We start from the raw sequence: 24,918 nt of genomic DNA, 5'->3' as shown, positions 1-24,918 counted from the left end.
TTTATTCTCCAGTAGTTTAATAGTGCTAAATGCTTATACAGCTTTGGTTAGGATAATTTAGCATTTATCTTTTCTGTATGATTTGTTTTCAATATAAACTCTTTACAGACAAGATTATTTGGACAAGGCTTCATTTGCAGCATGCACGAGACATTATGTTCACTCTTTTGTTGACCTATTTCTATCCATAACGTTCATTACCAGCCATACAAAACAAATTAAATATTGTGTACACTATTTGAAGCTAATTGTTTTTTTTTGTACAGAGAAAGGACATCATTAAGTATAACACCACAATGCGATTTATATAATGCACAAAAATAAATGCACAATTTTAATGATACATTAATAAAATCTTCAATTAAAAAACGAATGGAGCTTGAACGCACAGAACGTAACAGCAAGCCTCTAAAAAGCAGCATTAAGTGCTTCGTGGAAACTGTAGAGGACTTCTAATCAACACTGCCTTACAATCTATGATAGATAATCTAAGAGTTTAAAAATTGCCCCCACCCCCCAAGCCCTCCCCATTCTTACAGCTTTCAATCGGATGCAACAAAGTGCATATTGTTCATCTGGAGATAACAACATTAAGGCTAAAAACATTGTTTCTCGTTTTATGCAACGATTCAGTGCAAAAAGCCCAATAAATGTTCTGCAATATGCAATGCATTTTTAACAAAAATTAATAGCTATACCATTTGGTTTCATGGTAGATGGACTTTGTTTAATTCAGCAACCATGGTCAAACAAGAACGCAGCGCTCTAGTCAAAGTCACGGTTAGTAAGAATAAGAGGTGCCACCAAAGTCCAGACATACAACAGAAGGCAGACCCAGCTTGAAGTGATCTTCACCCACACAGATGGCCATTTGCTTGTCATTGTCTTGTAATCAGCATCAGGGCTGTACAGGGGGAAAAAAATTTAATTCAAAATTAAAATGTTGCTAGTAGCTTTTCAATCATTCCCAAAACAAGCAAAGGGGATGTCACCCCAGAAAAGGAGAACATTTCCACTCTTCATATTTGCTGTTACTATCACAAGATTCCAGATAACACAATAGCTTGGGCTATAATCTCAGTACAAAATCTCCTGGTACATCAATGTGAAATTTTCTATTTCCCCATTTTGGCCTCCAAATGCCAATTTGTAAAATAGAATCTTGCAGCACAGCAAGCCATTCAGTCCATTTTGCCTGTGCTGACCTTTTGACTGAGCTATTGAATAAGTCTGACTACCCCTGCTCTTACCCAATACCCTGTAAACATTTCCTTTTCAAGTATATGTAGATCTCTTATGTAGATAACTAAATTCACAGTTGGAAATGAGCTTGTATTAGAAACGAGCTCCAGGAGAGCAGAACCCAAACATGAGGAAGGTAACAGAATGAAATGCTAGCTTGAAGCAAAATGGAAGAGGACCAAGGGAGCAGAGCACAGGTGACACTAAAAATCCACCTAACTACCATAAGTGGTAGGTTTTGCCTTGTTAGTCATTTTATGGTTGCAATTCCGAAATTATTTTATTCTCAAATTACAAGCCTGAAATATAGGTGTATTTCGGTGCATGTTTATCCACATCTCAAATTATTCTTTTGTGAAAATGAACTAATACCAAAGAAGCATACCAGTTAATTATAATGTTCTTTAATAACTTGAATTCTATTGCAAGAAGTTATATAAAAAAATAGTGGAAGCACATGTTGTGTTTAAATTATGGGCAGATTTGTGCTGTATTCCCAAGAGCTGACCCAGACTGAACAAAGATCCGTTTCCAGTTTATAAAATTAGAACTTTCCTTTCATAAGAAGTTTTAGGTTGACAAAAACCTGCTAAGTGCAAATGGCTTTCTACTAAATGTTGTTTATGTTAAGGGTTTCTTTGCCCTTTCCTCGTTAGCCTGCAGATAAAATAAACGGACAAGTTTATCTCCGGGCATCATGATAAATTCTAACAGAAATCCTCTCCGGTTGTGATATCTTTGAAGGTGCTAATAAATTTTGAGCTATAACTAATCAAATTATGTATCTTTCGACTGCAATGGTTGTGTTATTTAGTAGTTTTCAGACATACATTTCTAGCTTGTGAAATGTATGTGATTGCATATCAAATGTCAGAAGATTTAACATGGGAACCCAAGAGGGAGCTCAGACCAGAGGGTAACAAAACTGGTAACTTGTCAGGGGTGTGGAAACCAGGAGCAAATATCAGAGAGGAATATCAAGGTGCACAGAATACTGGGGGAGACAGAGAGCTCTAGAATAGGAATAGTAAGTTATTAGGTGGGATAAAAGTAAGGGAGAAAGCAATAAAGTCTAAATCAGGGTTGATATGCATGTATGTGAATGCACGGAGTGTGGTTAATAAGATTGGTGTGGTACAGGCGCAGACTGCCATATGGCTGTAACAGAGACCTGGCTCAAAGAAGGGCAGGACTATTCCTGGATACAAAGGTGTTCAGGAAAGAGAAAAAAGGGGAAGGAGTGGCAGTATTGATTAAGAAGAGCATTGCAGTTCTGGAGAAAAAGTATGTCCCAGAGGAGTCGAGGACAGAATCAATTTGGCTAGAGCTAAGGAACAAAAAAGGTGCAGTTACGTTGCTCGGCATTGTTAATGGGCCACCAGCTAGTGGAAAGGACGTGGAGGAACAAATTTGCAAGGAAATTACAGAGAGGTGCAAACATTACAGGATAGTTATAATGGGGGACTTTAATTATCCAAACATAGACTGGGATAGTAGTAGCATAAAGGGCAGTGAGGGGCAAGAGTTTCTAGAGTGTTTCAGGAAAATTTTCTACAGCAGTATGTTGCTAGTCCAATGAGAAAGGAGGCACTGCTAGACTTGGTACTTGGGAATGAGGTGGGCCAAGTGGATCAAGTATCTGTAGGAGCACATTTAGGGGATAGTGATCATTGTATCATAAGGTTTAGGCTGACTATGGAAAAGAACAAAGAACAATCCAGAGTAAGAATAATTAACTGGGGGAAAGCCAACTTCAATGGGGTAAGAATAGAGCTGGGGTGAATAAACTGAAGTCAAGAACTGGCAAGAAAACTGGTAGATGAACAATGGGCTACCTTCAAAGAGGAGATAGTTTGGGCACAGTCAAGGTATGTTCCCTTGAAGGGGAAAGGTAGGGCAAACAAATCCAGAGCCCCCTGGATGACAAAAGAGATAGAGATTAAGATTAGGAAGAAAAAGTGTGTTTATGACAGATGCCAGGTAGAAAATACTATTGAGAACCAGGCTGAATATTGAAGGTCCAGAGGGGAAGTGAAAAAGCAAATAAGAGAAGCAAAGAGGGAACATGAAAAGAGATTCTCAGCTAGCATTAAAGGAAATACCAAAGTTTTTGATAGACATAAATCGTAAAAGTGTGGTAAAAGGAGGAGTGAGGCCTATTAGGGACCATAAAGGGGATTTACACATGGAGGCATAGTTGAGGTATTAAATTAATATTTTGCATCTGTCTTTACCAAGGAAGAAAATGCAACCCAGGCAACGGTGAAAAAGGAGATAATTCAGACACTAGAAGGGTTTAAAATTGATAGAGGATGTATTAAATAAGCAGTCTGCACTTAAAGTGGAAGAAGAACCAGGACCGGATGAGATGCATCCAAGGATAGAGGGAAGTGAAGGTGGAAATCGCGGAGGCATTGGCCATAATTTGTCAGTCTTCTTTAGACTCGGGGGTGGTGCCAGAGGACTGGAGAATTGCAAACATTACACCCTTGTTCAAAAAAGGGCGTAAAGATAAGCCCAGCAACTACAGGCTCGTCAGTTTAACTTCAGTGGTGGGAAAATGTCTATAAAAAATAAGTCACATGGATAAATGCAGATTAAGGACAGCCAGCATGGATTTCTTTTAACTCAATTGCTGGAATTCTTTTGAGGAGGTAACAGAGAGGGTTGAAGAGGGCAATGCAGTTGATGTGGTGTACATGGACTTTCAAAAGGCATTTGATACAGTGCCACACAACAGACTTGTGAGTAAACCTGTAGCTCATGGAATAAAAGGGATGGTAGCAACATGAATATGGAATTGGCTGAGTGATAGGAAACAAAGAGTAGTGGTTAATGGATGTTTTTCAGGCTGGAGGAAGGTTTGTAGTGGAGTTCCCCAGGGGTCAGTGCTGGGACCCTTGCTTTTCCTGATATATATTACTGTAAGTGTAGAACTCCAAAAGGACATGGACAAGTTGGTGGAATGGGCAGACAGGTGGGCACCACACTTTAGGAAAGACAAGAGGGCACTGGAGAGAGTACAAAAAAGATTCATGAGAATGGTTCCCAGGATGAGGAACTTCAGTTATGAAGACAGATTGGAGAAGTTAGGGCTGTTTTCCTGAAGAGAAGGCTGAGAGGCAATTTGATAGAGGTATTTGGTAGGAAGAACATGGAGAGACAATATAAAATAAAGAGTACAATTCTAAAGGAGGTGCAGGAGCAGAGGGACCTGGGTGTATATGTGCATGTGTCATTGAAGGTGGCAGGGCAGGTTGAGAGAGTGATTACTAAAGCATACAGTATCCTGGACTTTATGAATAGGGGCATAGAGTACAAAAGCAAGGAAGTTATGCTGAACTTGTCGAAGACACCAGTTCGGCCTCAGCTGGAGTATTGCGTCCAGTTCTAGGAGGTGCAGGAGCAAAGGGACCAGGGTGTATGAGGGGTCTGGACAGAGTAGATAGAGAGAAACTGTTCCCACTTGTGAAAAGATCGAGAAAGAGGGCACGGATTTAAATTATTTGGTAAGAGAAGCAAAAGAGACATGAGGAAAAAACTTTTTCACACAGAGTGTGGTTAAGGTCTGGAATGCACTGCCTGAGATTGTGGTGGAGGCAGGTTCAACTGAAGCATTCAAAAGGGAATTAGACTGTTATATGAAAAGGAAGAATGTACAAGGTTACGGGGAGAAGGCAGGGGAATGGAACAGAGTGAATTGCTCTTTCAGAGTGCTGATGCGGACACGATGGACCGAATGGCCTCCTTCTGCACTGTAACAATTCTGTGATTCTGTGAACGTTCACCCATATATTGAAAGCCAGCAATTTGCTGAACATTATTGAAAACTCCTTCTGCCTAACTTGAGAAAAATTCTTGGGACTTCTTTGAAAGAAACTTGCTCAATGAGGAAATGACTCTTCCGTTCCAAGTTGCCTTAAGGACTCCTCGGAAACCCTGGAAATTAAATACTGAATTTATATTTTCATTTGTTGTTTTAACTGTATACAATTTCTCTCCTGTAATCAGCTTCAATTAGTAATTTTGGCCTGAGCTTACACTGTCTGTGAAGGTAGTTTCTTAAGCATCTATCAGAGATTAGCAGTACATGGAATCATCCTGTACCATTTCCTGTTTATAGCCATGGCAATAATAAGAGTAGGCTTTTCAACATACGGCACATCTAAGGCCAAGACATAATTCAAAGGGAGCATAGCAGCGGTTAAGGGGATAGGGAAGAGGGGCAGGGGGAGAGGGGAAAAGAGGGTTGAACCTAAGTTCCAGAGTTAAGTGTTTGCACCATATAGACGTTCCAGTAACTAACAATCTGAATAAACGTTCAATTCATTCATTTGCAAATGGGATCTGTAGTCTTGGATCATGTGATGAACTTGTTGGACAACCACAAAAATAGGTAAGCCTCATTTTATTCCGAACACCAACATCAATATTTTATGAAAAAAAACAACCAAAATAGACTAGATTAGTTGCATTAAATCGAATATCTCGGAATAGTTCACTCTTTGAAAAGAAATGGAGAGTCTTTGCTGCAATGCAATTACTTACCTATACCAGTTTGTCAGTGTCATCATAATGTACAGTGAAGCCAGAAAAAGCATGAAATGGAAGAATGAATAGCTGTACTGGACTGTATCCTGCTCATTGTCATGGACTCTTCGTACACCATCTGCCTCTTCAACGCCAACAGCATCTCCAACCAAGGAGTCATCCAACATGACAGTTTCACTGCCGGAGAGCGTTAGCTTATTCACCTGACTGTTGTTCGAGGAACGAATGCTGCAAACATAAAATTACAACAATCTAAAATTGCTCATTTCAGCTGGAGTGCCTGCAATAACAGCCCTAACATTAAACTAAGCCAACTTAGGAGAGCTGAGATTAGCTGCTCGAGATTAAAGAAGCATTTGACTAGGTACAGAGTCTTTCAAAAATAAGGTCAGCGGTCAAAGGGAAAACCCTCCAGTGGTTACGGTCATACCTAACTTAAAATGAAAGATGGCTGTAGCTTTCAGAGGTCAACTGCTGCAGCACCCCCCTAGGAAATCTTTGCAAGAGTTTCTCAGAGAAGTGTCCTCAGACCAACAATCTTCAGTTGTATCATCAATGACCTACTCCATTATAAAGTCTGGAATGGGGCCGAATGTTGACGATCTAGTGTTCAGCTCTATTTACAACCATTCCAAAAATGAAATTCCATGGCAGCGTATAGCAAGACCTGGATAATGTCCAGGATGGGCTGACAAGTTCTAGGTAACATTCATGTAACCTAAGTGTCAGACAATACCCATCTCTATCAAGAGAAAACCCAACTAGCTCCCCTTGACTTTCAACAGCACCATCATCAATATCCTAGGGATCACCACTGACCAGACGCTTAATTAACTGTATCAGCCTGGTCACAGTGTTACAATAACAGCAGCTGAATATTCTGTAATGAATGGCCCACCCCCTAAGCCTCTCCACAAGCTACAAGGCTCAAGTCAAAAATGGATGGCACATTCACCACTAGCATGGATGGATACTACTGCAACCACTAAAGAAACTCTAACACTATCTAGGAAAGAGCAGTTTTCCCTACCGATGCCCCGCTACTCCCTTCCTAGCAGCAGTGCGAGAATACCACACTAGATGGACTGCAGCGGTTCAAGGTGACGGCTCACCACAACCTTCTCAAGGGCAATTAGTGATGGACGACAAATCCTGGCCTTGCCAGCGACACCCACATCTCATGAAAAAAAGACTCCATATTCACCCCACCATATCCAGAGTACATGCCGCAGCTACAGATTTTAACTTTCACATAGATCTGGAGATGATCAACAGCTCCAGCAATTTCCTCCACGATGGTATGGAGAGATTTGGGGTGTGGGGCCTTAAATCAACAAATTCAGAGAAGCTGCCGCCAGTGTGCCGGTTTCCATTTTGACCAAGTTGGGTTTTGGGACGTCTGAGTAACATGCTCTGGAGAGGCGGATCTGTAATTATTACATTTAAACGAAGCTCTGCTCTTGATATTTTTGCAATGATTTGAATGTAACAATTCCTGCATGGGTTATCCAGAGCTCGGGAAATCAGACAGCTAAAGGGAGACGGGAGCAACTTGATATAGCACGCAAGGGCTTTTTATAGCACTGCTTGTGGCCCAGGAGGAGTAATTTTCCCCTGGCCCCTCAAGCAGGTTTTCTGCCATGCAACACCACACAACCACCAAACCTGCAATATCGCCCACACCCTCATTCCCACTGGTCCAATTACCCCTTCAACTCTTTCCCGGTTCTCCCTCCCCCCCACCCCATCCCACCCACCCAACTGCCGTTCTAACCCTCCTCACAAACCCTGCAATCTTTCCAGATTTCAACCCCTCTGCCCCCAAATGCTGGTCTGATCCCACAGTCCCAGCATCGACTTTTGCAGCCAATCAGCTACTGGCTTTCCCACCCAGCAGCCAGCCAGCCTGTCAATCTGGCTAGCTACTGGGCAGAAAAATGTATTTATTTTTTTTTTAAACAAAAGAGATCCGGCTGTAAAATTTGGCAAGACCTTCGCAGTCCCAGGATTTTTAGGTTCCACCCCATCCACCTCCCCTCCCCACCCCCCGGTCCAATAAATATCAGGACCAATATGTTTTAAAACTGACAGGGAAACAAGCCACACTAGATTTAGCAAACAGTATTGAGCCAGAATTAATAATCTGACAGCAAAGGGACATCTTGCAAACAGTGACCATAACATGATAAGAATTTGACATTAAGTTTGGGATGGGGAAAGATCACACACGAACCAAGGTTTTTAACTTAAGTAAGGCTGACTTTGAAGAAATGAGCCATAAGCTAAAACTGGGCTGGGTGAACAGATAAACCTAAAGAAGAACAGTGGTTGAGGTGGGGGGAGGGGTGGGGAGATGTATTCAAAGAAGTATGTAGTATAATACAAGACCAAGACATAATTTTCTACTGGTACAGTCAGCAACCATGGTCAACGCATGAGGTAAGACACGGTATAAAGCTAAAGGAAGTGGCTCACACAAATGACAACAAAAGTGGCAATCCAGTAAACTGGAAAAAATATAGAAAGCAAAAGGTCACAAAAAATTAAGAGCGATAAAGAGAAAATATGAAAAAAATGCAAGCAACCTCAAAGCTAACAGTAAAAGCTTTTATGAATATATCAAGAGTAAGAGAATGACTAGGGATCTATGTACCCAAAAGACAGATTGGGGTTATACTGTAATAGACAGGTAATGGAACAGCTATTAAATGAGTACTTTGTATCTGTTTTCACAGTAGAGCACGAGGATAAAACATCAGTGATTGAAGGGAAACTAAAAATAAACCAAGAGAGGGACTAATTGGATTCAATACGAATAAAAAAAGAGATAATGGAGAAGATAACGGGACTTAGGATAGATAAATACCCAGGAACTGAAGGCTTCCATCCCAGGGTGTTAAAAGAACTCGGTGAGGAAATTGCATAAGTTAGTCATGATCTGTGAAAGCTCTTGATTCAGGAATTGTGCCATTAGATTGGAAATATGCGAACATCACTCCATTATTTAAAGAAACGGTGGGAGAGGGAAACCAGGTAACTACAGGTCTATCAGTTTATCAACTGTGGGCAGCTACTAGAATGTCATTAGGGATAGAATGGCTGAGCACAAACAAATTGGATTTGATCATGTCTGATTAGTTGATTTGTTTTGAGAAGGTCACTAATAAGGTAAATAAGAGATTATCTGTGAATGGACTTCAAGGCGGCCCCATTCAAGAGATTAACAAAAATGAGAGCACACAGAATTTGCGTTAATCTTTGACTTGAGTTGGGAAGGTGGAGGTAGAGTGGGGTAAAGAGTATGCAATGTGATTGGTCAGATGTGACAAGTAGTGATGCCTAGGGATCTGTTTTGGGGATTCAATTACTCTTCCTAATCAGCCCCCTGCCAGCAACTGCTACCATCCTGATCGACTCCCTCTTCTGGTCCCTTTAGGGACTTTCCTGAGGGCTGCTGTCAGTAACACAGCAGCCCAATCTTCGAGGCCTCTTCTCCAGTGAGCTGCCCGAGTACACCCATTAGGTGTCCCCAGCTCGTCAGTTCAATAATGAGCTCAATTAGGTATGCCTCATACCTAATTGATCATAGGGATCATTCTTTGTGCGGAAATGCAATTTCACCCTATTCATTCTCAGAATTTATCCTTCAGACCCACCTATTTCAAATTGGATGTGATTAATATTAATACATTTACAATTCCTTTTGGTGTGAAGTTAATTTTTCTTCATGTTCTGCCACAGTTGCTCTCCCTACAAATGAAAGTTTTGAGCTAAGATGCTCATCTCCAAGAATGGGGAAATTAGATTCCTTCAGATCATGGACCATGTGCATTGTCCATCCAACCCGCATACACTCCCATACAATTCCATTGAGCAAGTGAATGAAAAATAAATTCGGATTTAAATAATCTGCCTGGTTTAAACAATCTCCAATGATAATGTGTCTTAAACATAAAACCCAGACCATACCTTGAATATAGTAGACACAGAATGAAGAGGGCGAGTCCAACAATACTCTGTGCATCCCACCACTGCATTGAGGTTGGAGGTGAAGGCGTTGCATGTACTAAAGATTCACTTCTATTGGCTGGACTCAATGTAGGTGAGGCTAACTGTTTAATAAGGTTCAAAAGGCTAGGATTGCACAGTCGGTCTGAAAAACAAAGTACAGGATCTTAGTTTGAAACACTGCTAGGTCTCGAACAAAAATTATTCTAATTTTAAGTGTCTGTGCATATGAGCAATGCTTTTACAGTTGTTTAATGAAACGTAAACTGTAGAAGCTGAACAATTCGGAACTCCAATGATTAGCACCCTGGAAAACTTTTCTATGGGGGGGGCCTGATTTTAACTGATTGAAAACCACCTACTTGCACAGCTAAAATTGGGCCCAATATATTTGGCAGGTTACCTGGACGAAAAAAAAGAGACACATTACATTTGAAATTACACACATGGGGCTAGATTTTAACAGCCCGCTGCCAATCTCAAAAAATGGCAGCTGGCACGTGTGGGCTGCACGTCAACAGCTGCCGCAACCTCCCGCGCGGCAGCTCATTTAAATAGCCATGGCAGCCCACACCATTCCCCCCCCCCCCCCCCTCCAATCACATGGAAGAGGCGGGCTGTCCATCCCCAGCAATGGTGTCAGCTGCCTGTGCGAAGGTGCTGGTGACAGTTTTGAAGGGCAGCCAGCCCTGCCAGTCAATTTGAATTTTTAAAAGCAGTGTCTCCCCCCCCAAAATTTATCCAATAAATTTCTAACGCCCCTTTCCCACCACCCCCCCCACAATAACAATGACATTTACTATTTGCCACCCGCACCCCCAGACACTCGCCTTTTAATTCTGACCTTCGCCACGCTCCCCCCCCCACAAACTGCACAAAGTTTAAAGTTCACCCCTTCTCACCATCCTGTAGACCCATTACATTTTTTGACCCCGTTCCCTCCCACCCCCAGCACTGAAAATCTTAACTCCTTCCTCCTCCCCACCAGTGTCACGCTGGCTTTCCCCAGATGGGGAATTGAAGGCGCAGGGGTGCCAGCTGCTGTGCCGGAGATCGCGGTGGGCCCAGAAGATTTAAGGCAAGTGGATTTAAATCTTTTCACATTATTCATTTAAATATTGAGATGCGTTCCCATTACCCAGCAGCAGGGGGCCTGCCACCGAGCCTCACCACCACCATCGGGCTGGGCCCTCCCGGCATCGGCCTCCTGCCAGACCCATAAGCTGGGCCCTCCTACCACGGAGCCTGACGTTGCGAGCTTGGTAAAATCCAGCCCATGGTCCCTATAGCAATGCTTTAAAGGCAGTCAACCAAAATTAGTTTTTCACTTCAATAAAGGCTTTTTTTTTAAAAAAAGAGAAAAATGTTCAAGTGATCCAATTTGTAATTAGGAATTTCATTTCATTTGAATTGCAATACCAACTCAAAAAGATCAGCTTTATTTAGAAGTTTGATCTTCATTGTCACAAACTAGGGTCACACATGAAAGCACAGGGTATTTTATCCATAGCCAAGCACATGTCATTCATGCAAGTTATCATATCTAACCACCTTTCTGTAAAATAAGTGAGGGCTCACCGGGTTCATTAGACATTGCAGACCACGTGAGATACATAGTATACAGTGTGATAATTGAAGACTGAAGGAGACCAGACCGAGGTTGTGCTTCCTATAAAAGTTAACAATAGTTCAGAAAAATATTTTTAACAGTGCACAAACATTTTGAAACTCACCATTGTAACATTTCACTTAATAAAAAAAAGTTACTAGAACCAAAGTAAATAAATCCTGCACTGGAAGAAATTAAGTCAGTGGAGTAGGGAGATCACCAGCAGGTCACAAAATGTTCACAAGAAAACAGAAAACATGAAAATTTGAGATGGAAGAAAAATCATATTTAAATGAATGCAGCCAAGTTGCTTTGTTTTTCCATGACCTGAAACTAGAAATTCTTTTAAAATGTACACATTCATAAAGGGAAGTCACATGATAAGATATAAATTTAGTTCTTAAATTTAGAGTTGCTGGAGTAAGGTTCCCAAATACTATCTTTATTAGCCTTCCCGGCAGTCTTTTAAAATACTCCAAGGTGGATTTTGAAGCTTGAGTAAAAAGAGTTACTACCAACATTCTCAGTCAGGAAAGTTGCACAAACATTCCTGTTGTAGACTGGATTTTGTTTGCATTGCCCGAACTGAAATTTTTAATTTATAACTTTTCGATGATGTTAGATTCAGCTTACATGGAGTTAAGTCTAAAGGTGCTGCGTACAGTATGTTTCTTAAACAGAAGACAGTAACCTGAAAATTAATTTATACTCACAGGGTGTTGAGATATTAATTAGGTATACAGTGGCAAGATTGTTATTTAGAATATCAAATATTTCAGGCAATTATGAGCAGAGCACTCCTTAAAGCATCTGAAGGTCTAGACATGATTCCATTTCAAACACTCTGCTGAGGGCCTAGCTAAAGCAGATCTTTGGAAGCCTACTGTTAACACATCAGATGGTAGGAATGTGTCCAAGTTGCGGCTGTGATTGACAAAGTCTCCCATCTCGAGAGACTCGAGGGGCAGTTCCCAGAATGCACTCAATCTCTTACAGACACACATTGGGCACGGAGTATTCTCGCAGCAGTAATCTGCGTTTTAAAAAAAACTTACATTTATATAGCACCTCTAACATAACAAAATATCCCAAGGCAATTCACAGGAGCATTATAAAACAAAGTATGACATCTAGCCACAAAAGACGACATATGGTCAAATGACCAAAAGATTGGTCAAAAAGGTAGGTTTTAAGGATTGTCTCAAAGGAGGAAAGTGAGGTAGAGAGGCATCGGGAGAGCTTGGGGCCCAGGCAACTGAAGGTATGACCACCAATGGTGGAGCGATTAAAATCAGGGATGCACAAGAGGCTAGAATTAGATGAGCATAGATATCATGGAGGGTTGTGGGACTGGAGGTGACTACAGTGATAGGGAGGGGCAAGGACATAGAGGGATTTGAAAACATGGTTGAGAATTTTAAAATCAAGATGCAGGTCAGCAAGCATAGGGGTGGTAGAGGAATGGGATTTGGCGCAAGTTTAGACACCGGCAGCAGACCTTTGGATGACCTCAAGTTTACAGGGAGTAGAATGTGGGAGACCACCAGCAATGCATTGGAATAGTCAAGTCCAGAGGTACCGAAGACATGAATGAGGGTTTCAGCAGCAGATGAGCTGAGATAGGGGTGAAAGCAGGCGATGCTATGGAAGTGGCACTAGGCAGTTTTAGTGGTGGCATGAATATGAGGTCAAAAGCTCATCTTCAGGTCAAATGTGACACCAAGGCTGCGAACAGACTGACTTAACCTCAGACCAGGACAAGGGAAAGAGATGGAGTTGGTATCTAGGGAACAGAACTTGGAGCAGGGCCCAAAAACAATGACCTCAGTCCTCCCAATATATAACTGCAGGTAAAATTTCTGCTCATCCAGTACTGGATGTTGGATAAGCAGTCTGAAAATTTAGCAACAGTGGAGGAGTCGAGAGAAGTGGTCGTGAGGTAGAGCTGAGAGTTTTCACATGTGCGCTGACGACAAATGCTGTGCTTTTGGATGATGTCACTGAATGGCAACTTTGAATGAGAAATAGGAGGAGACCAAAGATAGATCCTTGGGGGAACACCAGAGGTACCGGTGCGGCAGAAGGAAAAGAAGCCGTGGTAAGTGATATCTGGCTACAATTAGCTAGATGAAAATGGAACCAGGTGACAGCAGTCCCATCCAACTGGACGATAGTGGAGAGGCATTGGAGGAGGATGGTGTGGTCAACCATGTCAAATCATGCACGCTGAACCAGCTAGACTTTGAAAAGTTTAGAGAAGAGGAGCCATAAAGAATTAGTAAGTTATATCTTTACTTTTCATAGCCTAGAAGCATAGGGAAACTGATTGTTCTTTGTTAAAGTGCATTCACGTATTTTATGGAAATGCATAATGAAATTGTTAATTTGAAGTTGTGCCTCACCCAGTGAGTGTTTTTCAATCCACCTTCTGTAATAGATAGAATTCACATGGTAACACGAAGGTACCTTCCAGTAGCTGCAGCAAGGGTTCTGCCACAATCTCTGGGTCATTCTATCATTTGACTAGAAATAGGCAGCGAAAGATGTACTTCAGATCTTAGGTAACCTGAAATCAGCTTATGGGAATGACTGTCAACAGTGAACCCAAGAGAATATCTGGCACAAAAACCCTTAAAAGCTGAAACTAGCATTATAGAATCAAATAGAAATATTAGCTCAGATAAAATTCAAACTGTTACAAAATATCTGGAAAACTTTGACTCATTATTGTGGGTAGTACCTCCTCTTTACAGTTACGCTTCAAATTTCACCTTGAAGTATTGTGACAGTTACCCTTGACATTTCAAAAATACTTCTAAAAGAACACTACAAGTAGATGATATGCTTACTGCAAATAACATTGTCTTGCTTTCCAGGGATACCTGATTTGTGGATGCGTCCCATTAAGTTACAATTATTTCTCAATTTAAACATGTTTCTCAAAAAAATATTCAGTCCAATCCTCAACATGAAATGAGCATGAGGAAAAACCTTGGAAACCAATCTAGGTACTTATGAGTCTTCAAGGAGCTGGTTCAAGAAAAAAGTTGAAGAATTTGGACTGATCCTGTGCTTTCATATTAGTATGTGGTATGAGAAAAAAAATGTCAGGAAACCAGACAGCACATGTATATTCTTACCTGTATTTTTGGAAGAATAGACGTAATAGACACAGCAATGCAAAGGATCATGTTGAAACTAATGAAGAACTTGTTCTCAACACATCCTTCAGGTTTAGTGTAAAACACATAGAAAAGCACAATTGCTATGAAAGACAAGATGTAATTCAGGCTAGTGATGGAGATCAAGGCTGCAAAAGAAATTTAAAAAGGTATATTTCTATTATAACAAAATAAAAACTGCACAAATGAGTTAAAACATCTAAGGTATAAGCTAATCTCAATGTGGAAGAGCAAACAGTTTTTTTGAACATCATACTTCTAGTCAATTAAGTAAAAACAGCCACAATGTTCTCTCAGCTTTTACCATATGTTATTGTGAAACAACTCTGAAATAGTACTGTGTTGTACCGTTTGCGCCATACTTGAAATCCTGCAACTGCACTGTGATAACTTACATTTCTATAGTGCTCCTCAGTTAGAGACACAGCAGCACTTTTCTGGGTGGCGGACAAAAACGTTCACGAAGCAGAAAGGGGGAAAAAGATGATGGGTCGGACAGTGCTGTCAAGGAAGAGGGTCTTTAAGGAGACTTGTACCAAAAAATGAAAATTAATTTCTCAATTTTACTATAAACCTACTTATTAAATGACAAATCTCAATTCTGCCGGTACAACTTAAAAGACTTGACCAATTCTGTGTGTCCACTTGGATGGTACAAGGGTCAAAGAGAATTCTTGTCATTTATTAGACCCATCTGAGTTTGAAGTTAAGAACATGAAAAAAAAACCAAGGATTAGAAAAAGCCATTTGCCCATCAAGGATCATAGCAGAAGTAAAGTCACTTCCCCCATGATGGCATTCTATTGAATAGCCACAATATTTTACTCTATTACATTCTTAAGTACATTATTGAAAATACATTTTACTCTAAAGCCTTTTTTCCGGATGTCTGACTTCCATTTCTGATCATACGTTCATCTTGTATTTTGATATAAGAACATAAGAAATAGGAGCGGGTCATTGGGCCCTTCGAGCCTGCTCCACCATTCAATGCAATCATGGCTGATCTTCTACCCCAACTTCACCTTCTCGCACTATTCACATATCCATTAATTCCCTTAGTACCCAAAAATCTCTCGATTTCTGTCTTCAATATACTCAACAACTGAGCATCCACAGCTCTTTTGAGGTAGAGAATCCAAAGATTTACAACCCTTTTAGTGAAGAAATATCTTCTCAGCTCAGTCCTAACTGGTTAACCCTTTATTCTGAAACTGTAATCCCCAGTTCTGGACTCCCCAGCAAGAGGAAACATCTTCCCAGGATCCACCCTGTCAAGCCCCTTAAGAATTTTATATGTTTCAATTAGATCACCTCACATTCTTCTAAATTCTGGGGAACATAGGCCTAGTCAACTCAATCTCTCCTCAAAGGACAATCCTCTCACCCAAGGAGTCAGTGAATCTTCACTGTATTGCCTCTAAGGCAAGTATATCCTTCCTTAGGAATACAGTACTCCAGGTGTGGTCTCACCAAGGCCCCATATAATTATAGTAAGAATTCTTTATTCTTATACTCCAGTTTCTTTGTAATAAAGGCTAGCATACCACTTGCCTTCCTAATTGCTTGCTGTACCTGTACAAAGAATGCGTTTTTCTGTTGATTTGTGTACAAGGACACCCAGGTCCCTCTGGAGACCAACATTTCCATCTCTCACCATTTAAAAAATATTCTACTTTTCTATTTTTCCTACCAAAAAGGATAATTTTATACTTCCCCACATTATATTCCATCTGCCATGTTCTTGCCCACTCACCCAATGGTCAGGATTTAACGGGGCTTTCAGGGGCAGAATAGAGGTGGGGGAGAGGCCGGGAGTGGTGCGTTTGTTGCCTCCCCGCTGCCATGGCGTTTTGCCAGTGGCAGGGAAAGTGGCGGACAGCCCTCCCTCCAAAGCCCAATTAAAGCCCTTAAATGTACACTTAAGGGCTTCTTCCTGCTGCTGCTGGCATTTTACCAACGGCAGGTTAGCCCTCCACCGCGTGGCGAGACTACCCAGTAAATCGTGGCGGCCTCCCTGTGGGCCTCCTGATCGGGCAATGGCTGTGCTAGCAACAACCTCTGCCTGACTGGCCCTTAGCTCCCCACTATTTCTGGATTTTTTTTTCCCATTTCCACGTCTTCTATATCCATCTTGTGTTTCTTTACTTGTCCCGTTACCAACCCCTTTTGCCTTACACCATCATCCCTTTTGCCATATAGCGTCACCTGCCTTCCACCCTATTACAGACCTTCGCTTTTGTTCTTCACCTCCCACCCCCCAACCACCCACCCACCTTTCCCTGCCTCTATCTGTACTAGCTTAAAATCTGTTTCATTAGAACTGGAAAAAGTTAAACATGTAAGGTGATCAATCTGAAACTTTAACTCTGTTTCTCTCTCCACAGATGCTGCCAGAATTTCCAGCATTTCTGTTTTTATTGCAGATTTCCAGCATCTGTAATATTTTGCTTTTGTAACAGCGTACTATTACATCACCATACTATCTGCTGAAAGCATGTCTGTGTTAATAGACTTTGAAAGCTAAAATGATTTTCCTGATATTCCTGTGTATAATTAAAATTGTTACACATTACATATTAAATTATACAAGTAGATTGGAATACTAAGACAATTTTGTTCAAAAAGTAAATATCCTTAAAATATCCTTAGCTAAAGTACTTCCACAACCCCTATTAAAAAAAATCTGCCAGCTCAAAGGTAGATTTATCCTTGCTACTGAAGAATGGTACATTTCCTGAGTAAACAAGGGCACATTTCAGGAAATGATGTATTAACACACACATATTCCTTTAAATATCTATGCTATTAGAAATGCCAAATTAAAATTAACTGGATGTTAGAAACAGATTAAGCAGGTTTCAGTTCATAATCTTACCAATAAACTGGTAATTTTGTACAGAGTTCTCTACAAAACACATTGTATTGAACTTACTATGCTTGTAAAAGTTGCTGAGTATTTGCCAATGACTGTTTCTTGTCAGTATAGATTTTTATTTATTACTCACCTGCATACCAGCATTTGGAATTTCCATCCTCCATCTTTCCTACCCATGACTCATTCCAAGAATGAGCAAAATCAACCAACAAAACCAACTGGATTAGTATGAAGCAGAATGCACCAGCTGTACCAATGGCAAACAAGGCTGAGGAAAAAACAAACATAATTTAGCAAACTGGATGTTTAGCATCTAAGCAAAAACCCTATTCTTTCATCTCTCCCCATCTGTCTCCCTTTCACTAGACAGCACTTTCCTTTCTCTCCTAGTCTCATACTTGATTGCTCTTTTCCTTCTTTGGTCTTACTTTTTTTTAAATCATTTTCTCCTCTTACACTTCTGCACATGAATTTCAAAGTCAAACCAACATGGACCACCCTACACACAAGCAGCTTCTTGCTCAACTGGGGTCATTTTGTATATAGACCACTATGAATAACATTCTGGACATCAAAAGGTTAGCAGCGTACATGACAGAAAAAGAGTCAAAAATTAGATGGAAAACAGGATTTTTTTTTAATTGTCAAAAAATTGACAGATATACAGAAGGAATAGATCTTGATGAGTAAATGGGGCCAAAGTGAAAGAGTGGCAGAATAGTAAGACAGAGGGAGTAAAAGAGGAGGAAAGAAAAAGTGAAAGGAGAGTAAAGAGAAAAGCAAAGAGCACATATGACAGAGATAAACAAGAAAAATCAGGAACAGAGGGAGAGAGATAGAAACAAGAAGGATCAACCATAAAGATCCACCGTCTATTCTGGTGCATAACAATTTTAGCTACGAGTTCAAGAGGCAGGGAAGGAGTGGTGCTGGAGAAGAAATCATATCATCTGGTGCGCACATAAGCTTCAAATTGCCAGCTACAAAACTTATGGATTCCTGCAACTGGAGGGGAGGAGGCAAAACATTATATTCGAATTCAAATGCTCCCGTTCTCCCTGGTGAGGACAAAAGAAGGGAAGAGAAAAAAGGAGTAAGAAAGTGTGTAGCGCTTTCACCTACAGTCTAGAAAACATCTAATTATGAGGCAATGTAGGTTGTAATACAACTAATTTACTGCACTGATTTTGCAACAGTATGTGTTCCCCAGAAAAATAGGAAAAATCAATTATCTGTACAGTGCTGAATAATCAAATATCAAGGTTCCTTCCTTAAAGATAAATAAAAGTCTTAGCTGATTTTAAGAAAAATTATAAATGCAATGACCAATATTATTCCCCTTAAAAAGACATCGTACTGTTCTACCTCGTGTAAAAGGTCCTTCAGGGATGTAAAAGGCTCCTACAGTAATAGCTATGATGCCAGCGATTTTGAAGAACCAGAATCTATCAAAAGCAAAACAAAAAAGGTTAACAATGAAAACTTTCCAAAAGAGCAATTTTGAAAATATACAGATAAACCATGAGCACAAACCCAATCACATCCTGCAGAGTAAAAGAGCTGAAGCTTAACTCCCAAAAACAGGTGGATTAGAATCGAGTGAGATGTTAGAGCTTTAAAAATCTCAAATCCCAACCTCAGACTCCACCCCACCCACTTCCAGGGTTAATGGAGACAGGACAAAGGATGAGAAGCCAACTTTCTCCCAGGAGACAGGTTGGCCAATTAAATAATTTAAATTAGGTGACAGCCTCTGAATTAAGCTGCTTTGCAGATTTAACTGCAGCCAGCCAGCTTTCCAAGCCTTCAGAAAACCCAGCAGCTTGAAAGGAGGCAAGGACAGCTTCAGGGAGAATTTAAGTGCTTCCCTCCAGCCTTCAAAGATCCTCCCCATCAGAACACCACCCCTCACCCCCAGGGACAGGGATCAGAACCCCCTCCACCCCCATGCCAGGATTGGGGATTGGACACCCTCCCCACACCCAACTCCCACCACCATCCCCCCACTCAGCCTGGGGAACAGACACTTCTGCAACCCACATCCTCCACGCTGGCCGTTTTAGAATTACCTCGTCACAAAAAACAGGCAGTTTTAGCAGCTGCAAGGTTGGAATTTGGATCAGCAAAACCAATCTCAAAAACTATACAGCAATTTGAAGAGGCTATCAATCTCAATTTTTACAAGCATTAACTTCCGTTTTACTTTACTTCTAAATTGTGAATAAACATATGAACATATGATTTCTTACCCATTATGTACTGCAGCTCTGGGATCCCTGCTGGATTTCACATTGATCAAAAGTAGAGAGAAAAGAAAGAAGAAGACAGCCAATCCAAAACAGATACGGTAAACTGACTTGTAGCTAACTAACACATCACAGTTCACGGACCCATGAATAGTTGGAAATTGGGTGCCAAAGCCATCTTCACAGAAGCCAGGAATCTATCAAGAAAAATAATCAAATTATACCTAATTTACACGTGAACAATGTTTTTCCTTCTACATATTTCTTATACTAGTTGACCACACATTGCTTTGCATACATAGTCAGAGAATAATTATCATTCTCTTAGTGTGAAGCCTCATGTTGCTGATTCTCTGCTTTGCCTTTTCTGCTTCTGTCTCTCTATTTCTCCTTTTTTGCTTCTCACTCCATCCTTTTTCTTTGCTTTTGTCTCTTTTTTTTTTACTTTTAAGTAGCAGGTGGTGGGAATAGGACACTGAGACAGGGAAAGGCTGTAGGCTGTATTTTGGGTTGGAGAATTACAAGGAAAATATTTCCCTCTTCATAGCTCATCCTCCAACCCTGTTCTCTAATTACATCCCCTGCCTCTTCACTAGCACTCCTCTTCAGATCACCCCCCTCACTCCTAGCACAATTGTTACCTCTTCCTCTTTGAAGTATTCACTTAATCCCAGTATCCTCCCCTTCACTTTGTTCCAGTCACTCGCCTGACTATTAACCCTTCATCCACTTCCCTCACCCCACTTACCCCAAAACCAGATGCCAAAAGATGTCCCTGACTCTTAAACCAGTTCAAGATTAAAGTCATCTTGATTACTTTAAATTACATTTTCTGAGGGTATCATAATATGTATAAAGTGAATGTAATGGATGTCGTATGTATGGATTTTCAGAAGGCGTTTGATAACATGTCACATAAAGGACTTACAAAAATTAAGCACATACTATTAAAGCCACATGAACAGAGAGATGTAGAAGCAATAAAAAGCAAAGAGGTAAATAGATGTTTTTTTTTTAAATTGTAAAGATATTAGTGGTGTACGGGGACCACTTTTTATTCCATTTATATAAACTTAGACACTAGCACAAAAGGAACAAAATCAAAGTTTGCCTATTCACCAAATCAGGGGCATTGTTAGAGAAACTTCCATCCTCTTTGTGAAGACAACACTGAGACGAGGATGCTCTGTTGTATTCTTTGAGCTTATTTCTATCTTCTTTACTTAAAGAATCCAAGTAAAACCTTAACCAGTCCACTCCACATACTGTGGACGTACACCCACTGTCTAGTACTGCGCAATTGAACAAATTTGCGACCAGGACACTCACTATCGACTGAAGTTTCTCGTGACCAGTACAATTCCTTCTGATTGATCAGTAGCGTCACCCTCACCTTCTAAACCTTCCACGTCATGTGTCATCTCAAACACCCATTATTCCTTTATGGACAATGTAACACATAGTGATACTTTGAGTCACCTGAAACACCTGTTGACCACCCCTTGGTTATTCCTGAGGTTCATCCTTCTGCCATAATTGCCCAATTCCTGCCGTGTGTTATAGCTGCCAAAAGGGTCTCTATCTTCATTTGTTTTGTGTGTTTCTCCTTTCATACTGCCGTTTGTGCCCCATACTTGAACGCCCTCAAAATGCTGCTAGCATTGTATCCTCCACCTTCGGTGTCACCGCTAAAGAGGCCATCTGCGCCATGAAAGCGGCCAGAAAGGAATGTTTTCCCAAAACTTTTTTTTTTAAGGGAGTTAGACATCTGATCCAACAGCAAATATTTTTCTTTAAATCTAACTCCGGTTAATACCAAGAGCCTATCCATGTTCGATATCTTAGCACAATCCAACAATTTGAAGGAAAGTACGGATCTAGGAATTGCCAAGCAGAATCACTGCAACCTTGCATATAGTCTGTTAAACTCAATATATTCTTCTATGGAAGAACCATCCATTTTTCTAAATTTATCAAAGTCCGACCACGCCTCATAGGCACTCAATGAGTCATCTTTCAAATGAATTTTATCCATAAATTTCAAGAGATTGTCCAAACCTTTCTCATTGTCCAAATGATGAGCCTCTAGCTCCGAGAACACTTTGCCCCTGGTCTTACAGCTGGTGCGAAGCGAAAGTGTAGGGGCTATTCCTTGCTTTCTTTTTGGTAAAGACATAACCCGTGTCCATCGATCAACTTCATTCTTCCATTGATCGTAAGGTTCGGTCTTCAAAAAAAAACTCCAAATACAGCTTTCTCAAAAAAAAAACACTTCAATTCTAATCTCCTGTCTGAAAACAAATCTTATTTTCCAATCAACCATTCTCTGCTACCAATGTTAGAGAACCTTTCAAGCCTGTTTGTGAAGACACTGACTAGGATGCTTTGGTGGAGATTGTTTATTGCTTGCCACAAAGCTTACTTCTGCACTCCTAACAACACCCACAGCCAGTCCTGGCTGGCTCTTCTTTTTATATATGCACTAAAGTACAATTAGCTAATTGACACCCAACACCTGTTCACCCTATTATCTTGAACTATCAGGTATTTATCATCCATTACCAGAACTTCAGACCCTAACAGGCATAACAAAACTGTGAAAAAGGGTGCTGGAGTTGCAGGAAAGGGACATAGGCAAGTTAATGAGTAAACAGATAGGTGGCAAATGCAAAAATAACAGAAAATGCTGAAAATATTCAGCAGGTCAGGCAACATCGGTGCAGAGAAAAACAGAGTTAACATTTCAAGTCGATGAAAGGGAAGAAGGGAGGAAGGAACAAAAGGGAAGGTTTGCTATAGGGTGGAAGGCATGAGTGGTTAAATGACAAAAGGTATGATGGTGTAAGGCAAAAGGAGATGGTATGGGACACGAGGCAAAATGAAGTGTAAACAGGGGTCTTAGAATCATCACCAACAGCTGCTGTCTAAAATAAAATGGAGGCAGTGAATATGATCAGAAATTTTTGAACTCAATGTTGGGTTCAGAAGGCTGTAAAGAGCCTAATCAAAATACGAGGTGCTGTTCCTAGAGCATACATTGAACTCCACTGTTCAATGGAACAAGTCCAAAATTTGGGTCAGGTCGGGCTGGACGTGGACAGAGGACAGGCCAAACAGAAATCAGAGGCAAGAAGAGTGGGGGGAAAGGAGGGGAAAGAAACAGCTAGCAGTTCGGACATAAAGCACCCGAGTGAAATTAATCCAACCCCTTACACTCTGAAATCAATCAAGTCCAGGAGAAACTGACAAGCCCGGGGAAGATACCAGTAACTACAGCAAGTATAGAAACATCAACTGAGCTCTTGCTTTAATCTATACTTGGCCCAAGGATTTAAAATTATCTGAAAATAGGGAGATTAAACTTCCCAATCTGTTTTCTCTGCAGAGATTTATTTTTGTTAATGACATCGGAATTTGATACAGTTCAGAAGCTTGTTTGTTACATTGCATGATTTCCTGAAGTGGATACTTTTTTTCCCCATGAGTGTTCAAGGTCGTGGTGCCTTCACCTATTTGAAATCAGTGTTTGTTGTTTTTTTCAAACTTTATGATGTTAATTGAACACGGGTACATCAACAACTGGCACCTGTACTCGATCATTGGTCTAAAGCCTGACTACCCGACCAAACCCGAATACGTGTCGGGCTCGGGTCGGGTTTGCTGTTGTCGGGTCGGGCCTTAATTTTATACCTGAGCCAGGCTTTAGATGTAGGTACACCAACGGTGCTATTAGGAAGGGAGTTCCAGGATTTTCACCCAGCGACAATGAAGGAACAACAATATAGTTCCAAGTCAGGATGCTGAGAATTAAAATGACAGGCAATCGGAAGGTCAGGGTCATGCTTGCAGATCAAACAAAGATGTTTTGCATTTGTGGTCCTCAATATAGAGACGACAACATTGTGATTGGCAAATACAGTATACTAAAGTAAACTACAAGTAAATCGCTGTTTCACCTGGAAGGAGTGTTTGGGCATTAGATGGTGGGAAGTGAGGAGGTAAAAGGGCAGATGCTGCATCTCCTGTGCTTGCATGGGAAAGGGTGGGGTAATTGGAAGTGACTAAGAGTGGAACAGGGTGTCGCGTATGGAACAGTTCCTTTGCAATGCTGAAAGCAGAACGGCGAGGAAGACATGGTTGGCAGTGGCATCACTGGATTTGGCAGAGGATGATCCGTTGAATGTGGAGGCTGGTGTGGTGGAAAGTGAAGTCAAGTGGAACCCTACCGTGGCACTGAGAGTGAGAGAAAGGGGTGAAGGCAGAATATGTACACATTTCAGGAAAATAAGTACACCTAAAACAGGAGTAATAGAAAGTTCCAGAGTTGCAGATACTTCTAAATCTCCTTTTCAAATCTACCACCTTCATCCCCTCCTCAAAATACCCACACTTGAACCTTAGTCTTTGCAAATTACCATCCTATCTCCAACACCGCCCTCTGCCCCCTCTCCAAAGTCCTTGAACATATGTCGTCGCGTGAATATGTGCCTAATTTTCATGCAACTCCATGGCTGAACCTCTCCAATCTGGTTTCTATCCCTGCCACAGTACTAAATGGCCCTAAACAAAGTCTCCAATGACATCTCTGACTATACCCATAGTGCACTATCCCTCCTCATTTCTCAACCTATCTATAGCCTTTGACATAGCTGCCCACACATCATCCTCCAATGCCTCTCCTCTATTTTTCAGCTCAGGGTAATTGCCCTTGTCTGGTTCCATGCTTACCTATCCAATTATATCCAAGGAATCTCCTCCAATGGCTTCTCTTCCCACCCCCACATTCCTACCTCTGGGGTCCTCCAAGGATTTATCCTTGGCCCTGTCCTAAGTCTCATCTGCATGCTGTCCCTCGTCAGCATAATCGAAAGTCACTTCAGATTCCATATGTATGCTGATGACACCTAGCTCTGTCTCTCTGCCACCACTCTGAAGCCCTCCACTACCTCTGGAGTTGTCTGATTACTTGTCCAGCATCCAGTCTTGAATGAGCTAACATTTCCTTCAATTAAACATTGGGAAGACTGAAGCAACTGTCTTTGGCACTTGTCACAAACTCTGTTCCCAAACCACCAATACCATTCCTCTTCCTGCCCAGTTTCAGGCTCAGCCAGACCGAGCTTCCAACCCCAGATCCTCTCCATCACAAAGGTCACTGACCTCTACTAATATTAACTGACTCTGCCCCGCCTCAGTTTGTCA

The 24,918-nt window shown here is 41.1% G+C and overlaps 1 protein-coding gene across 1 annotated transcript in view; it reads right to left on the bottom strand.

The window, feature by feature from the left end:
* Nucleotides 1-24,918, bottom strand: part of LOC137378124 (serine incorporator 1-like) — a 33,151-nt gene continuing 8,233 nt past the window's right edge. Inside the window, exons 3-10 of the mRNA XM_068048234.1 lie at nucleotides 19,720-19,913; nucleotides 18,836-18,915; nucleotides 17,601-17,738; nucleotides 14,551-14,720; nucleotides 11,380-11,470; nucleotides 9,763-9,946; nucleotides 5,791-6,021; nucleotides 1-904 (exon numbers count right to left, since the gene is read on the bottom strand). Coding sequence (XP_067904335.1) covers nucleotides 766-904; nucleotides 5,791-6,021; nucleotides 9,763-9,946; nucleotides 11,380-11,470; nucleotides 14,551-14,720; nucleotides 17,601-17,738; nucleotides 18,836-18,915; nucleotides 19,720-19,913 — 1,227 coding nt within the window. The 3' untranslated portion in view covers nucleotides 1-765. The remainder of the gene's footprint in view (nucleotides 905-5,790; nucleotides 6,022-9,762; nucleotides 9,947-11,379; nucleotides 11,471-14,550; nucleotides 14,721-17,600; nucleotides 17,739-18,835; nucleotides 18,916-19,719; nucleotides 19,914-24,918) is intronic.

This window comes from Heterodontus francisci, chromosome 16 (assembly GCF_036365525.1).
Source record: "Heterodontus francisci isolate sHetFra1 chromosome 16, sHetFra1.hap1, whole genome shotgun sequence".
Taxonomy (NCBI): Eukaryota; Metazoa; Chordata; class Chondrichthyes; order Heterodontiformes; family Heterodontidae; genus Heterodontus; species Heterodontus francisci.
The sequence above is the reverse complement of the archived record's forward strand: the minus strand, read 5'-3'. Positions and strand labels throughout refer to the sequence as shown.